A 17,771-nucleotide genomic window follows, 5' to 3' on the forward strand; every position below is an offset into this window, starting at 1 on the left:
AGCTAGCTCCTAGCACACCTGGTTAAAGTCAGTGTAGTTGTGGGCTAACTCTTGATTAGCTTAGTGGGGCCCACTGATGAGTTCAGTCAGTCAGGTATGCAGCGCAGGGAAGAATGAAAACATGCAGGGCAGAGGCACCCAGGGGTGTTGATGAGCACTACCCTAACGGATAACACATACAGTACGTGTCTTAAAGGTTTAGTCCATTCTGGTGAAAGGGTGCTCCTGAAGTAAAGTTGACTCGGTCCAATTCACTTGATATGTTTCCCATTTACAGAGCCAAGACTTTATGTGAACACTAACGTTTTCTGTGAGAGCATACACTGGGCAGACAGCTTGGGAATTTTGCTGAATTCAACAAAAAGTGCGTACTGTTAGCATTGACAAGCACTGCCCTAACCGATAGACACACGTGTGCTAGAGGTCCTCTATTCTGGCAAAACGTTGTTGATGTTAGAGCTGAACAGCCAATCAAGTTACACTCCTTCCTTCCATGCTCCCGTGGCAACATGCTGATTGGCTAGAATAGAGTACGAAGTTTGTTTTGAAGCGCATTTACTAGTGGACTAGGAGACTGTGCTGGGGGTGCGGATGTGTGCGTGTGTGTGTGTGTGTGTGTGTGTGTGTGTGTTCGTGTGTGTGTGTCTGTCTGTGTGTGTGTGTGTGTATGTGTGTATGTGTGTGTGTGTGTGTGTGTGTGTCTGTGTGTGTGTGTGTGTGTGTGTGTGTGTGTGTGTGTGTGTGTGTGTGTGTGTGTGTGGGTGTGTGGTCTTTAATGCAAACATTGGGCTACCCCAACACCTGTAAGTAGACAGAAGATAAACATTGGGCTACCCCAACACCTCTTAGAAGATAAAAACAAGAAGAAGGCGCACCTTGAAGGCGTAGCTGCCCAGGGCGATGACCACGTCCTTGAACAGGATCTTGGAGGTGAAAGTGTGTCCGTGGTAAACGATGGGCTCCCCATTAGGTCCATCCCAGCAGTCCACCTCCACACAACGGCAGCCCCGCTTTAGTGCCCTGCACACACACACAAACACACACACACGCACACACACACACACGCACACACACACACACACACACACACGTGCGCGCACACACACACACACACACACACAGTCATCAATCACTGTTAGTATGGGTTAAAGGTGTGGTCTGCCACTCTGACAAAATATTGTTGATATTTCGTCTCAACAGCCAATAAAATTACACCCCACCCTTTTCTATTCCTGAAGCAATGTGTTGATTGGCTGAAATAGTCCAAGACACCTTGTTTTTTGTTCTCCATTTGCTTAGTCAGGACTGTGTTCATACACCCGGGCCAACACACACATCAATTACTGTCAGATCAGATCAGGTGTACATGCACGGTGCCATCTAGAGTCAGGTGACACATCAGCCTCTCAGCTTGCCAATATTTTGATAGTTTGCAATTCATAATTTAGTATTCCGAGTTGACAGTTGCCATTGGCGAGGAGTGATGGAGGCAGTTGCCATTGGCGAGGAGTGATGGAAGCAGTTGCCTGTGTCACCTGACTCTAGATGCCTGTGACACTCTCTGATGAAGAGGATCAGGAGTAGCACCAATCAAAGTAGCACCAATCAAAGTGCATTTTGCTGACAATTATGGATCCTATGAAAAAGTAATCTGCCGCTGAATTGCTGATTTGACACAATTCACACCCAGAAATGTCAGAAAAGGATACAGAGCCCCTTGTAAAGGACAGTCAGTGTTATTATACTGTTCTTGCGCATCAGAGTCTGGTATGTTGTGCTAATGAAGAGCCTCAATAGGGTTCAAATTTGTGGACATGTCAGATCGACCTTGTTAATTCTCAGTTGTCAATATGTTATCGCTTGGGCTCTGTAAAGCGCCTTGAGACTATGTTATTTTTTTCGGCTATATAAATCAAATTGAATTGAATTGAATTGAACTGAATTGTATTGTATTGTATTGTATTGTATTGTATTGAATTGAATTGAATTGAATTGAATTGAATTGAATTGAATTGAATTGAATTGAATTGAATTGAATTGAATTGAATTGAATTGAATTGAATTAAATTGAATTAAATTAAATTAAATTAAATTAAATTAAATTAAATTAAATTGAATTGAATTGAATTGAACTGAATTGAACTGAACTGAACTGAATCATCACTTAATACGCCCTGCCCCCTGAGTCACCTCACCGGATGTAGCCCTCCACGCTGCTGTGGCCTCGGAGCTGGTCCTCCAGCAGGTAGGTGTTGTGGGACGAGGAGATGAAGTAGTGGCACAGGGGCAGGGTCATGTCCTGGTAGACGCCCTGGTGCTGGGGGTCAAATATGGAGCCCTCGGCCGAGCCCAGGTACATCAGGAAGCCGTCGATCGACATGGCCTGGAGCATCTTAGCTGTGGATGAGAGATATTAAGGAAGTGTGTGAGACTAAAATGTTTGTAGGTTCATTTTTGTGTTTAACACCTGTAGGTGTTTGGTAGAGATACGTCTTCTTTTGTGCTGTGTGTAAGTTTAAAGGATATGCTCTTCCTTTCTCTTTCCATATTATGACTGCAATATGCATTTTGGTGAATTCCCAAATTCCTTGCTCTAACGAGAAACATGAGGAACATATTAGCAGGACCATGGGGAACTCCCTTAGGCAGACAAAAGCCACTATGTGACATACATGGCCTAAACAGAAGCAGGAAAGGCTCTGACATACATAACTGACACCATGGGATGGAACATGTGATGACAAAAAGACAGGAGGATGTTTATAGTGCATTGTGAGTAGCCCCTTGAGTCATAACTTTTTCCTAGTCTTAATAGAAACCAGGCAAGACTAGTTTGGTCATATGTCTGTTAACCACATGTCTTTCTCTGAAATAATGGGACTGTATGTGTGTATGTGAGTTTGTTACAAGAAGGGGCCTTGTCCCACAGAGCTTTGGATTTGTTGCTTAACCCTTGTGGTGCTTGTAACTTTTCCCGGTGCCGTAAATAAAGCTGCAGTCTCACACCTGTGTTGCCTGAACATTGTTACCACACGTTCAAAGCAGTGTCAGTTTTAAGTTATAGGTTGCTTATGGGAGCAATTTATCCAAAACGGGAAGCTATCCAATAAAAAATTACCAAATTAAAAGTTTGAAATCGCTGGGGAGTAATCATTACTTGTGTTTGATCCATAATGTTGCAATCATAAGATAGACAGTTGGAACAAGTGGATACTCGCTATTGATGGCGTATGCTCCACTAGGGAGTGAGAAGGCCAACAACACAAAAAGATGCATTCATGTTAAAGCCGGAAATAATGAGAATGCCAGAGCTCCCAAAAAAGTGTACTGTGCGGTTCTGATTGGTACTCGTGTGCTGTGCGGTTCTGATTGGTACTCGTGTGCTGTGCGGTTCTGATTGGTACTCGTGTGCTGTGGGGTTCTGATTGGTACTCGTGTGCTGTACGGTTCTGATTGGTACTCGTCTGCTGTGCGGTTCTGATTGGTGCTCGTGTGCTGTGTGGTTCTGATTGGTACTCGTCTGCTGTGCGGTTCTGATTGGTGCTCGTGTGCTGTGCGGTTCTGATTGGTACTCGTGTGCTGTGCGGTTCTGGTTGGTACCGGTGTCGGAGGGTTCGTAGCGTTCGATGAGCTCCAGGGCTCGCTGCTGCACGGCCTCCGTCTCCAGCTGCTCCTCTCGCAGGAAGTCCTCCAGGTCGTGCAGGGTGAGCTTCTGGCCGTCGCCCGAGTAATCCTGGAAGATGCGCACCACATCTTCCCTCTGTGTCAGCATCTTGTAGAAGAGCACAAACTCATCGCCCTCCAACGAACCTGTCTGGGACTTATCGGCCATCTGTAACACACACCGACAGGTAAAGGAAACCTGACATAGGTCGTCTTCACATGACGATCATTATTATTTCAGGGAGGGAGTTTCACAGGGTATCCCATCCAATGCCTTTGATCCAAGTCCAAAGTACTACCGTATGTGAAACAATAGGTGAAACCTTACGGAGGCAGTTATGATCAAGCAACGTTTAATTTCCCCCAAAAACAAAGACACATGATGAGTTCAGCATGATTCTAACACAGTGCTTTACTGGAGCCATGCACTAAAACTATACATTAACCATGTTAGTCTTGTCAAAATGAATGAGTAGCCAATAAATGTAATTACATGCATCACAATGTAAAAATAATGTTTTCTGACAACTGACACATTGACTGCTACCTTTACCATTACATTTTACCACCTCTACTACACACACATTTTTGTTGTTAATGAGAAACAGGTGCACTAAATGTCTTCTGGCAATTGTGCCGTATTTGTGAGCCAGCGCTATTGTCTTACTGTGAAGAGCCGGAGAGCATGATGCTCGTTCATGTCCACATTCATCATCTTTAACAGGTCCTGCACCTCCTTAAAGTTCATGCGTCCGTCTTTGTTCTTGTCCGCTTTCTTAAACCAATCACAGATCCATCTGGTGAGCAAGTCAAGGAAACTCAGACACCAAACTGTCAACAAAATCTATAAATGTACCATAGAGGCTTGAACCTTTTGAGACCACAGCTGTTGACCCTTAAGGGGATTACGGTTGGGAAGTAACTAGTAACATGTAACTGAGTTTCCCTCATTCAATTACAAAATAAATGTAATTCTGATCTGTTACAGTTACTGAGAAAACGTTTTGTATTTCATTAACAGTTATAATTAAAATGTTGGTGATTACAAAGGAGTTACATCCGAATATATTATTTTTGGTAAACAGCTTAAAAGCTGATATATAAAATTCACTTTGTCGTCAGGCTCTACTCATTTGAATTTGCACCGCCTCTCGTCTGCCAATCAAAAGTTATCAAAAGCAATCAGATCTAATAAGTAACATTGCTTTGATTAAGTAGTTAAAATAGATTACTTATTAGATTTTGAACAGGGTAACTAGTAATCTGTTACTCTTTACATTTTAAAAGTAATCTTCCCAACTCTAAAGGCCTTAGATCTGCCTTAGATCTACTTTATCTCTTCCCTATCGGTCTCACTAACTATTAGTAACTTACTATAGCTATTGTTAGTAGTATCTATACTACGAGTAACTAAATACAGCAGTGTGTGTAACTATCATACAGTACATAAGTGTAGGTAGTATGCCCTGTATTTTCTGTTTCATTAAAGGGATACTGGTCAAGTTTCTCCCGCTGTCCCATGTTCTCCACGTTCTCGATGAGTTTGCGCATGCCCTTGATCCATGACTGCGCCTCCTCGGCCGAATCAGCCACCAGGTCCAGGTTGCCACGGCGGCCACGGAACACCAGGGTGAAGCAGCGGTTGGGAGGGAACTCGTCGGAGATGCTCAGAAGCACCTCAGACTGGTGCCCCTCCCTCACGGCCTCCACATCACTCACTGAGACTGGAGATTAGGAAAGAGAGATGTGTGTTAGACAAACAGACTCACTGGAGATTAAGAAAGAGAGACGCGTGAAAGACAAACAGACTATTTCCAACAGATGAAGGGAGTCCAACAAGATTGTTGCCTGAGCCCAACTTTATTTAATATTTATTTAAAAGATTGAGGCACAAAGCTAGAAAGGTCTTTCTCGCCTGATCTAGACCTAATGGGGAGGGAAGTGAAATGCCTGCTCTGTCACCTACTGCTGTCACCTACCGCAGAGGGACTACAGGAAAGCCTCTCGGTTCTGGAGGAGTACAGTACTACTTAGGTCATTCCCATCATAAAATATGGTGTTCTAGAATCTAGAGAACACATTTAAGTTTAACAATAAAAACAAATGTACTATTGGTGGAAACACTCTTGAACACGTGAAAGATTCCAGTTATTTAGGTTTACCCATTTCTAATTCCAGACAATTTGACAATGCAATTAACAGAAAAAGCATGCAAATCATATTACATGATAAATAAATAAATATTTCAATGTAACCCTTCAATAAAGCTTTGGCTGACAGTTGATGACAAGATACAGACTCAGTGAACGTAGCCTTGCCATTAAAAAGGCTATTCACAGGCAAGCATGGCTACCTCGAGAAGACAGACTCTGCACTCACTGTAGACACAGGCAAACATGGCTACCTCGAGAAGAGAGACTCGGTAGACGAGGATGAGGAATGTAACAAATTAGAGAAACCTGCTTCTGAAGAATAGAAGCCATTTGCTGTGAGTTAACAAACATTTTTTTTTTTTTACCTTCATCATTTTCTTTAATTATTGTTATCTTTTTTTATTATTGTTATCATTATAAGTTAGATTTTATGCTTTGGCAATATTGTACTTCCAGGGGGAGAGACGGAGAGAGAAGGAGAGGAGAGAGAGGGGGATAGAGAAAAAGAGAGCGCGAGAGGAAGAGAACGAGAGGAGATAGGGGATGGGGGGAGAAAGATATACAAAATATAGAGAAAGAAAGAAAGAAAGGGATAAGGTGAGGAATGAGGAGCCATGTGGAAAGAACCAGAAGAGAAGAAGAAGAAGATTGTCTCTCAGGGGTTTTAGTAGGTCTTCATAAGGGAGTTTAGATTTTCCCTAATCTTCTATAGATCTTTGTGTGATAAGTCACATCCTTAACCCAAGAACAGTTTCATTCCATGGTTGTCTAGGTGAGTGCCTATTCCAAGTCATTAGTCAATGGCATGTGATTAAGACTGAACTGTTTGTTCTGCTAAGGAGACTGCTGAAGTAACTTGACATTGCGGAACAAAACGCACCCGATTCTGCTTATCAAGGCTTCGAGGCGTATCTTGTTAGCGAAAAACATTAGCATTGATGAGTCAGGCCTGGAACCAAATCCTACAGAGGAAGTCTGCTAACTCACCAGAGGCCAACCTCAGTACTCTTAAATTGCATCCTTCTGCTCGTCTCCCTTGCATCATGCGCGGCCACTGATCTACATAAAAAAACTGTGCGGGGGTAATCAGAGAGGGTCACGGATTGCTTTCACCCGCCTAGCCTCGTACCCACCGGCAACGATCACACAGGGAGAGGACGTGAGGACAGCGCGCGACGAGACTGGGTACACGAGCTGGTAACCTATAGTGACCTGAGACCGGACGACAAGTGATGCTAGCTGTTATGCAAGAGGCAGCTGAGCAGCCAATCAGAGAGATTCAACATGGTCATCAGTCCTGGATCATCTTAATGAGCCACCGATCTCTCGACAAGAAAATACCAGCATGATCATCAAGTTAACAGGTTTTCCACAAGTTGTGTGTTTTCTTATTTATGACTGATAACATACTAATTATAGAATGTCCAAACGTACACGAGGTGTCCATATTTCAGTGAACTTACATAGGTAATGAATATCAATGTGTACTTCTCAATTAAGAATATACTATTAACCCTAAGCCAGACCCTAACCCCAAGCAAATCTTGCATTCATGTAAAAAAAAAAAAAAAAAAAAAAACATTGTAATTATAATTGAAATACATATGCAGTACATGAAGCCCTCTCCCTAGCTGTATGTCTAAAGCGTGTTTTACAATGCTAATGCTACAATGCCAATTACAAACCTAAAGCCCCAGAGGGAATCTCTGTGTCACTGTCACACTTAGACTGTCTCCCTCCATCCTTTGCCCCACAACACTGGGCAGTACACATTGAGCACTGGGCGCCGGACAGGGGGTACTGGACCATGGACATTAGACACTCACAGGTGGAGTGGGCATTGCCCGCCTTCTTGGACTTGTACCAGATGGTCATGCAGTCCTCCTGTAGCCTGAAGTAGCGCTGCTTCTTCCAGGTGCGGGACTTGATCTTCCTCATCACTGCGCCCACAAACATAGACTGGAGGTTGTCGTCGCCCTGGATACCTGAACCACAGCAATAGGAGGAGGAGAAGGAGGAGGAGGGAGAGAGGGGGATCAGGGGGCGAGGAGAGGTCAGACTGTCAGTTTTCAGGTTTCAGGATCTTGACTAGGCTGGTCTTGAGGATCTGGACTAAGCTGGGCTTGAGGATCTGGACTAGGCTGGGCTTGAGGATCTGGACTAGGCTGGGCTTAAGGAACTTGACTAGGCTGGTCTTGAGGACCTGGACTAGGCTGGGCTTGACCAGCTGCAGAGAAAATACCTCCCTAAACATAGTCACTAGGGCTCATTTAATTTCCATTCCATTCCATTTCCATTACACAGTTTCAATAATTCTCCGAGCCAAAACATTTAATGTCTTTCCATTTTAATCCAATGCCACAGACACTTACGTAGGCCACTTTGGGGACTTAGAAAACCGCTATATATGTCAAAGGTATTATTTAAGCAAGCATGGTTCTTGTGCGAGTGGGGTAGGTTAGCGATATTCCCACGGGTGGTGTTCGGCCTTAGCCACGAGGCCGGAGGCAACAACACCCATGGGAATATCCCGCACATCCTATAATATTTAATATTCAATATTATTATTATGAATCCACACTTACGTAGGCCACTTTGGGTGGAAGCCATTTGTTGCTCTCTCATTCCTCTGGCATCTGCTTTTCAAAACAAATCATGAGGAAGTGAATGACAATGACAGAGGGTGCTGTGCTGGGTGTTTCCTTATATAAACTGAGTGAGTTAAAACACACACAGGAAAACAATACTGACTACAATTCAGCAAGGAGAATCAAGTATGACCATTAGGCAACACAGAATCCCTAGTTATATGTAATATAATATAATGTAATATAATATAATTTCCCCTTCAATTTCTCATTTATCTGTTGGTATGTGAATCCTTTACGTTTTTCTGAATTCACACAAACTTAATTAAACCCATAAAACCACAATAGGTTCTGGTTTCACAGTGAACTTTGCTGGCACTGGAAGGCCACAATGTGACTGATGAACACCACCTAATTTCTGGGGCTGTTGAATGACGGGGCACTGGGAGCGCCATCAGGGAGAGCTGCTGACATGCACGCCCATCTCTCCCCCTGGCGTGATGGGAGGACTAGGAGCACTCCGACTCCCAGTGCGTGACTTCTGCCCTACGCTTTACCCTTCAGCGATGACAGACACTCAGCCCTCAATCCGAGATAGCCTCCCAGACGCCTCGCCAGCTCAAACTATTAAGGGGATTAAACATGACAATATCGCTGCACTGGATAAGTGACTGGTGCTGCGGCCTACTTTAGTTTTAGTTCCAGATGAAATGCCTGTTCCAGACACCGATGCCACCTGGATACACAATTTAATTTCAAATTGTAAGGGGGAAAGAGACAGTGACCCCTGACACGGACTAGACGCTTTTGAGGGATTGCACCGGCTCGCTCAGACAGTAAAGCAGCACAGCGTTCTGCCTTTCTCCTGTGGGATCAGCCAGCTTTGGGCGTTTTTGTGTTGAGCGTACCCCCCACCCCCCCACCCTGCTCTAAGGACAACATTGGCTGGGCTGTTCGGCGCTGGAATGCCCCATGGGCTCGGCTGTGTCTTTGTCCCGTTTTGTTTTGACTTAATTCCTCTGCGGTCCCCTCCCCTCATAGCCCACAAAAACATCACACCCCCAGCAGCTCGCAGCATGGACGCCGGTACAAGCAAATATTTTTCCCCCCTCACTACCACTGTGTTTCATGCGTGGTCCATAAAATCGAATTAAAGTTATAGATAGAGAAGTAATCTGTGTGGTTGTTCAAACATGTTTACCCATACTATGCACAAACATCTGTAAGCTTCACATTTATTGTCTTTTATCTTCACTGAGTTTTCTTCATCACGACCTTTAAACTCATTGAAACATCATTGAAGCAGGCATCAAATACTTAGACAATGGATAATGTATTGATAAGAGTGTAAACCAAACTGTTTAACTGAAGTAATTCACTACACAGTCATAGTAAGTAAGTAAGTAAGTAAGTAAGTAAGTAAGTAAGTAAGTAAAGTCTTGCTACACAGACGTAGTAGCAACCTTTCTAACATGTCCTACCTCAGTTAACTCAGAAGAGGAGAATATGAGCATAAGTAAGTTCACATGCAGGTAGCCTTTTAAAAGCAGCACTTGTCCAACCTATGGGTAAAGCCAATTCACATTCTAATGAAAAAATCCACATGATTACCTTGTCCTATTACCAGTGACTGTATCCAGGTAAACATACTGTAGAGCAGGCTACTCCCGAGCTGAATGTGTCTACCGCCACAACTCCACAACTCGAGCCACTGAACATTCACTGGCTGAAGTCCAAAGAATATTTACTTGCCAGACCCCCCTTTTTTTTCTTTATCAGTGAATCACAGCGTAACACAGTAGAGAGAGAGGGTTCATCATTTTCATCATTCATCATTGTAGACATACATTTAGAATTCCAATAAATGTAGAACTTCAAACACATTCATCCCATCCTTTTAATTTCTCAGCATAAAAATCCAGAGTGATCGTAAACAGAGGGAGTACGGAACCAGTATTCAATTAAAAGCATTATAATATTATAATTATATTATTATGATACAGGCAACTGAGACAACGTAATAACCAATAACTAACTAAATAACTTTACAGCGAGAAACCAGTACAGTCACAATAGACAGAAAGGCCTGAGGGGGGGGGGGGGGGGTTAAAAAGCTTTTACTAGGATGTAGAGAGTGGTGTTAGAGGGAGAGGAGAGGTGAGGAGGGTAGAGAGACTCACCCACTGAAGGATCATCTCTGGGTCCAGGGTCTACAGAAGGGCAGCATCCCAGGGGAACACTTCCCCTATCTCCTCCTGCCTGTCAGACTGGCCCCAGCTCTGCATGCTGTCGAAACACTGAGTGAAAGAGCGAGTGAGGGAGAGAAAGAGATGGAGGGAGGGACAGAGAGAGAGAGGTGGAGGGAAAGAGAGGTGAGAGAGAGGTGAGAGATAGAGAGAGAGGGATAGCTGATCCTATGTCAACACCAACACCCCAATGCACATCCCTCTCTTCACTCCAAAAGCTCATTTCTTTTTTTTCTCCCATTATCATTCACCTTCTCTCTCCGCCCACGTTTTATGCTGCATCATTCATCTTCTTTTTGCGTCGCTTTCTGTGCTTTTAAACTTTTTTTAAAATGTTTAATCGTTTTTTAAACCCCCCCTTTCAGGAGAAGAACAGATATTTTATCCTCTTCAGGGTTCAATACTTTCATCCCTATACCTCTGTTTGGGCTTCAACGAGCCTATTGTAGGACAGCAGGGCAATTGAGGGAAGGATAGCTATTGTTTATCTTAGTGTTAAAAATGACTCACGCCATGCAAAAGACATCACTGATTAGCTTTTAGAATTTGACTTTAGCCATAGCTTTCGGTTTCTGTCATTGTGCATTTTAGATATGAAGCCCAGTGTGAGCCTCTTTGTGTCTCTTCTCTGTGAGCTCCAGGGGTCATGCCTCTGCACACACACAAACAGTGCTCCATTCATTTGTTTTTTTCTTTCTTCTTTCGCTTCTCAGATTACCTGGAACCCCTTATGCAACGCTAGCATGAGAACAACACTCGTAACTCTTTTAAAACCTAAACTTTCAAAGGGGCAGAGGCTTCAACTATCATGGCAGCATCTCTCCAAAGACCACTACAGGCATGCCTCACTTTTCTAGTATAAAAACATGACATCTCCTTACTACCTAAGAGTGCTGAATTTTCCAGCTCTGGGAGGATAGTGATAATAAAAAGTCGTGCAGTTAGGAGACGGCTTGTTCATTAAAGATTCAGAGCTCTGACCGCCGTCATGTGAGGGTTCAGTGCGGTGCGTACGGTATAGGAGCCTCTCTCTCCAAGTGTACCAGCACCCGAGGCTGTGTCAGCTGGTCTGAAGCAGAGGTTCGACCCTCTCCAGGGTTCATTGTCTGCTCATTGGACCCCCTCCAGCTGAGGACCGTTCGCCCAGGGGCAACTGGCCAACACTTGCCGGGCCAGCGTGAGCTTTGAGACGAGGGCCGTCTAGGGTTACTAAGACCTGGCCATAAAACATTCATCTCTTCGGTTTACCCACCGCTGCTGCTGCCCACAGAGAGGGAGAGCGAGATGGAGGGATAGAGACAAGAGACAGAGAGGGAGAGAAAGTGGTAGACAAAAAGGGATAAAGGGAGGGAGAGAAGGAAGGCAGGAGGAAAAAACTGATAGAGAAAGTCATAAAGAAAGAGAGGTGGAAAGGAGTGAGCTGCAGGGAAGAAGGGATGGCAAGTAGGCCAGGCCTTGGGTTTGGGCTGGCAGCCTAGGGTCTACTTATATGACATCTGACAGGACACACACACATATACACAAACACACAGAGCGAGTACGGGACGGGAGTGTGCATGTGTGTGTGTGTAGAGAGAGGGTTCAGGTGTGTTTATGGTGTATTCATAATCGCTTTAATGTCTCCTCCATCAGGAGTCTTCCCCTTCAGCCTGCCTCTCAGGTGTCAGCTGATGAATAAAACAGGGGCCGGGCCAGGCTCTGCTTTCAGCTCCTCTTTCATATGGAGGAACCACAGCTGCAGACGGGGGTCCCTTTCACACACACACACACACACACCATCCCCAACACACACACACCCACCACGTTCCTGGATTAAATGCTGAAATATACTTCTACAACTCTGTGGCAGTTGCCTCGATGGACTCGTATTCATGTATGGTTCTCCGACGTTTGTGGGTGTTGCAAAGCATTTAAAAAAGATGGCAGACCAATGGTCGTATTTGTACATAAAAGTTGTTTGACTTTTTTTGGCTTCGATTTTTGTAAAGTTACCGAGAAATGTGCAATGTAAAAAAAAAGAAAAACGTTACTGTAACAAAAAAATAAGTCTGAGGGGATTTGTGAGGTGCCTGAGCCAGCTATCTAATACTACTACCCCTAACTCCACTTCCGAGTGATTTATGAACAAATTTGGCATTCATGAAAGTTTTCTTATCTGTGAATTGTTCTGAATTTCGCGAAAAACGCGAAATAGCAGTCGTAAATCGGAGTTTCCTCAAATGCGATTCCTCCAAAAAACTAAAAATTCCCCACTGGGCCACTCCGTGTTAGAAGTGTTAAGGGCTGAATTTATGAGAAATCGTTGGTAATTTCGTTTACATCAACAATTCACTTTTAGTCATGATTCTACGCATTTTCTACACATTTATAGGCATTCAAGAATCTGGCAGAGATCTGTTTCTTACGTTTGCCCATTTGGTCCAATGCTTCTATTATTAGTCATAGGAATGTTTCTCTACATCAAATTTTGGTGGTTGGGTGGTGAAGGCCATTCATAAATGATCATCCTCTCTTCCCAAAAGGATACACATACATATGGCTTAAAATAACTTTGAGATTTTCTTTTTTTAATTTTTAAATCACCAGCCAAAATATGGGCTTTCACTGAGTTTTATTCTAAACAGATATGGGCAATATGTCTGTGAATGCAATCTATACAAAAAATGTTGTTGGGCAGAAAATAACATCTCACAGCAGCTAAGCTGCACACAGTCTCTTTGATGGTTTGTTGGGTGTCTAAAAAACAGTAACAATTGAGTAAAAGCATCCAGAAACACACTTTCAAAACCTGGGAACCACATGACGGAACCATCGGAAGAATCGGAAGTCTGACTCCTGGTCAGTCAAACAGTCCTTGTTTTGTTGACAAACCGAAACGATAATCAATCAGTACAGAGCACCATTCTTTTGTTTTCATTTTCTTAAAAAGAGTCTTAGCAAAGAAGTTTTCAAAGCGCCATTGTGTGTCCTTCACCCGTCCCTTCTGAAGGATGCCTCGTCCTCTTCCACCTCTGTGTGTGCGTGTTTACGCATCGATGACTGTCCCTGTGTGTGGTTGTGTGTGTACGGTGTTTGTTTGTGTGTGTGGGTGTGTGTTTGTATGTGTGTGCAAGAGAGGGAGTGAGTATGTGTTTATGTAGGAGAGGGAGTGTGTATGTGTGTGTGTGTGTGTGTGTGTGTGCTTAAACAGAGGCAGGGTTTGGCAGAGTTTACTGGGGGGGCAAGGGGATGCCACGAGGGTCTGTGACCTGGCCCTCCTGCAGGTTCTTCACCAGCTGTGCCAGCCAGCGCTTGGTGGTGGTGTCGTCTTTCAGCACCTGGGCAAACGTGGTGTCCTTCAGCTGGTCAGGCAGGCATTGCCGTAGGGCCTCCCTGGCTCTGGGCGAAGGAGAGGAGAGGAGATGACCGTTAGAGGTCAGTACAATCAAAGACTGGACTCCGGTGTGAGGCGACAGACAAGCTATTCACTAGTTCTCTTTTTAAAAATGATAGGAATCGGTGCCAACGTGAGATGACTGTTTTAGTCCAGTAAGTCTAAAGACTGGTTATTTTTGTGTTTGAATGACAGGCCAGAGTATAAGAAACCACAGTTATTAATATCACATAATCTTTTAATTTGGATAAAATGCATTTTGTCTGACCATACTCAACATATGTAACACAATGTACAGAGCACCCTCTCACTTATACTTAATGTAAAGAAAGGGGTTGCAGCTGCTTACCTGGCGTTGTCAGAGAGGCGAAGGTAACAGCGTACGACATGTTTTAGGAGACGTGCAGAGGGCTCTTTGGAGAGCTGCAGGACCATTTTCCCCTGAAGACACAAGAAACATAATCTACTGCACAATCTGGACAATTCCATCAATTAACAAAAAATAGGAGATGTCTCCACAGATATTTTTATGCCCCCATATTTATTTATTATCATGTTTAATTATTAGTTAATCCCTAAAACCTCATTAGGATGACCTGAAAACAACCTAGAGGATGAACATGCACTGTTAATATATACTAAGGCAGCACAAAAGCGTGGCAGAAAAAAGCATTTCATTTTCCTTGTCCTGTTGACTTATTGCGTATTCCACATCTACACCCTTGCACACAACCTTGGACAGGTGACTTAATCATACCAGGATCATGGCCACATGAGAGAAGCGCTCGTAGGTCTGGCAAATGTACGCTAGCCCTGTGTCATCCAGGAGGATTTTCTGCAGTATGAAGGTAGCAACCTGTGGGTCAGAAACGAGAGAAAAAGGGCCGTTACCAAGCTAACAGGTGCTTCATCTCAGGACGGAGGGCAGGTTCAGCCCTGACAAAGAGCTTCAAGGAGAGGGAAGGAGAGGGAAGGCACTGTACCGTTTTGGAGAGCTCGCTGCCCGACTCCATGATTCGGAGGCACAAGGGAATGATCTCTGTTGTTAGCAGGAAGTTAATCACCTCTTGCTCATCTGTTTTTACCAATGCCCCTAAAATGTAAATGGAGTATAATAAGTAAAACCTTTCAGTGAAGAAGTTTGAGCAGCATTCTGGTCAAACTTGCTGTACAAATGAATGAGTTATCATAAATTATTATAAATTATCTAAATCATATTCAGAGTTAAATTGGTTCGGGTCAGACTGAATGTTATTTAAATCTATTGACTTATTTTTTATAGCACCAAAACAATATAGTTGTTTCAAGGCGCTTATGAATGTTTAAGACAATTGAAAAAATCGTATTGCTGAAGTGGATCAAAGTATAATGAATCTCCTGAAATGGGAGCCTGATATAAGCATAGTGCCATGGTCTACCAGCTGAGTTCATGCATACCAATGACTCCCAGGCTTGTGAGGCGGAGGTACTCAAAGGGCCGTGTTTTGCTGACTGTGTGCAGGAAAGGGTAGAGGAACAGCGGGATGTGTGCGGCTAGGAAAGCCGATCTGGAGACAGGAGAGAAGGCTCGAGTGAGACTCAAATTAAGGGCAACAAACATGAGCGCTTACTGTGGATTACTAGAGGAAACTTGCACATACAGCAGTTACATTCCTGCACTTTTTTTTCCTGATGCAAAATAGTATTTATTGTTACACTAGGTCTATATTGCTCGTAGCTTGACCACTCTCTCCCTTGTCGCTTGGACAAACGTGTCTGCTAAGTGTAAATGTATCCAACCTCACCTGGTCTCGGGGTGGGAGGCAACACACTGGAGAAGTGCTAAGGCATTGCATACTCTGTTGGACTGGTGAGCGGTCAGAGTAGGTGGATTGATGGAGGGATATATGTTGACAATCTCCTACAAGATTGGGGAAACAAAGACTTCAGTGTAAGGAATAGGATTATAATGCAAAACCAGACACACTTATGTTTTGGTTAACTAAACAGCACTTCGGAGTAAAAACATGGCCAGTAACACGGCAAGTGCATACAGTAATGTTTTTTGTTTTGTTTTTAAGAGTCAAACTGCAAACGAGTATCTGTTGAAGTGACTGCAACAGGTGTCACCTGCCCATACATACCTGCAGGAGGGCTGCAATAGTACCACAGGAGTGCCAGAGCATCGGGGCCAGGTCAGGTACCGACTCCCGCTTCTTGCTGAGCTCCAACAGCGCATTTTCGCGGGTCTCCGGACTGGACAGCTCATTGATCCACTGGTAGATTTTCTCTCTATCCACTTGCGCCAGCGCGGTGGTTACAGCCTGTACACGAGGTAAACAGTTAACAAAAAAGAGCAAGACCATAACAAATTCACCAACGCCGCGGTGACTCGGATGAAAACATTATACGTGGTGAAACAGGAGGATAATAGCTGATCATGAATATACAAACACAATCTTCTCACTTGAACAAAAACCTCCCACCCGGTAGTTATTTGTTGGCTTATAGTGCGCCACACAAATACAGCTAACGATAGGTGGTACAATATTATGGTTCTATACCTGCAAGCTGCTGCCTTGAAATCAGTTATCATGGAAGTAGTTCAGTAACATGGTCTTTCAGAAGTACTTACCATGGCTATAGAACCACTTTACATCGACTTAATCGTTATTCGGAACGTTACACTGATCTCTTTTGCCATCAGGACACTTCCTGGCTAGTTATCTAACGGTTAATTCGTTTAAATGTTACGCAACTTCTCAGGTAACGTCAGGTTATATGTCCGGCCAGCCACCAAACTCGGCTAACGTTGGCGAGCTATAGCTAACTGGCTCCCTTTGACCATCTTGCATGCAATCCCTGCTAGCTAGCAGGCATCTTATCACACACTGCAACCTGGCAAAACAGGTTTTAAGTAGAGTTCTTCTAAAAAATATAAATTGTATTCATATTTCGTGACAAAAACCTCAACACATTGTTAGTGCTAGCCAGCTACATTTTGCATCAATTATCTTGATGCATACCTTTTCAGCTGTTAGTAGCAAGCTAACAGCTCGCCAGCCTACTAAGGCAATGGCATGTTGGTTAGCTACCTAGCAAGCTAAATGAACAGGCCTAGCATACATCATGCAATTGCAAATCATTTTCAATAGCAATCAGTTTAAACAGCCTTACTGCTCCTGTAGCCAGCATTCTCTGAAGCGCCTGGATATAGTCCCCCTGGGGTTGCTGAGTACCTATTTTAAATAAATATCTGTGAAGTTATATTGAAAATACTCTGTTATGAAAACAGAGAAGCCCCGGTGAGCGCCGAAGCTATCCTATGACCTTTCAACTCCCATGGTTGTCATGCGTCACGTGACGATAATTTAAACTCATAAACGTCTACCCTTCACCGTCTATATTTGACTCTTTTTTTGGCGTGTTAGTAGTGAGAATCATAAACAAAGTAATTATTTTTTCAAACAACAATTAGTGAAACAACTAAACGTACATAAGAATATGAATGACGGTTATGCTGAAAAAAATATCCAATTTATTGGCTGTTCCATTTATCACCGTTAGATGGCAATGGAACAAAATGTTCAGTGGCAGTTGGGGGTAAAGGCAGAAGAGCTGTCTATACTCTTCTTTCTAGCGTAATATAGTGCTCCCTGAGTTGCTGTCGTGCACCCAGTACTACAAAGTAGTATATTTTATATGTTAACCTTTAAGTGTATAAAGCTAAAGAGTCAGACGGACCATTCATACACCAAAACAATAATGG

The 17,771-nt window shown here is 43.6% G+C and overlaps 2 protein-coding genes across 2 annotated transcripts in view; both read right to left on the reverse strand.

The window, feature by feature from the left end:
* Positions 1-8,441, reverse strand: part of plcd4a (phospholipase C, delta 4a) — a gene marked incomplete at both ends in the record, with an annotated part of 16,951 nt that extends 8,510 nt beyond the window's left edge. Inside the window, 7 exons of the mRNA XM_080835956.1 lie at positions 876-1,020; positions 2,196-2,397; positions 3,601-3,832; positions 4,331-4,460; positions 5,159-5,387; positions 7,643-7,801; positions 8,402-8,441. Coding sequence (XP_080692082.1) covers positions 876-1,020; positions 2,196-2,397; positions 3,601-3,832; positions 4,331-4,460; positions 5,159-5,387; positions 7,643-7,801; positions 8,402-8,441 — 1,137 coding nt within the window. The remainder of the gene's footprint in view (positions 1-875; positions 1,021-2,195; positions 2,398-3,600; positions 3,833-4,330; positions 4,461-5,158; positions 5,388-7,642; positions 7,802-8,401) is intronic.
* Positions 8,442-13,237: 4,796 nt separating this feature from the next.
* Positions 13,238-17,324, reverse strand: cnot9 (CCR4-NOT transcription complex subunit 9). Its single transcript, XM_080835974.1, has 8 exons — positions 17,180-17,324; positions 16,147-16,326; positions 15,808-15,923; positions 15,461-15,570; positions 15,007-15,116; positions 14,781-14,879; positions 14,373-14,464; positions 13,238-14,028 (listed from the first exon to the last, which is right to left on the reverse strand). Exons 1-8 carry the CDS (start codon positions 17,195-17,197, stop codon positions 13,860-13,862), a joined length of 894 nt encoding a protein of 297 aa, XP_080692100.1. The 5' UTR covers positions 17,198-17,324; the 3' UTR covers positions 13,238-13,859.
* Between the last annotated feature and the right edge of the window lie 447 nt (positions 17,325-17,771).

Source organism: Sprattus sprattus, assembly GCF_963457725.1.
Source record: "Sprattus sprattus genome assembly, chromosome: 3".
In the NCBI taxonomy this organism is placed as follows: Eukaryota; Metazoa; Chordata; class Actinopteri; order Clupeiformes; family Clupeidae; genus Sprattus; species Sprattus sprattus.

Coding starts and splice junctions, on each gene's coding strand:
- cnot9 (XM_080835974.1), bottom strand. Junction 14,465..14,780: donor CTCATGTGGCCATGATCCTG/GTATGATTAAGT, acceptor TTGTGTCTTCAG/GGGAAAATGGTCCTGCAGCT. Junction 14,029..14,372: donor CGCCTCTCTGACAACGCCAG/GTAAGCAGCTGC, acceptor TCCTTCGCCCAG/AGCCAGGGAGGCCCTACGGC.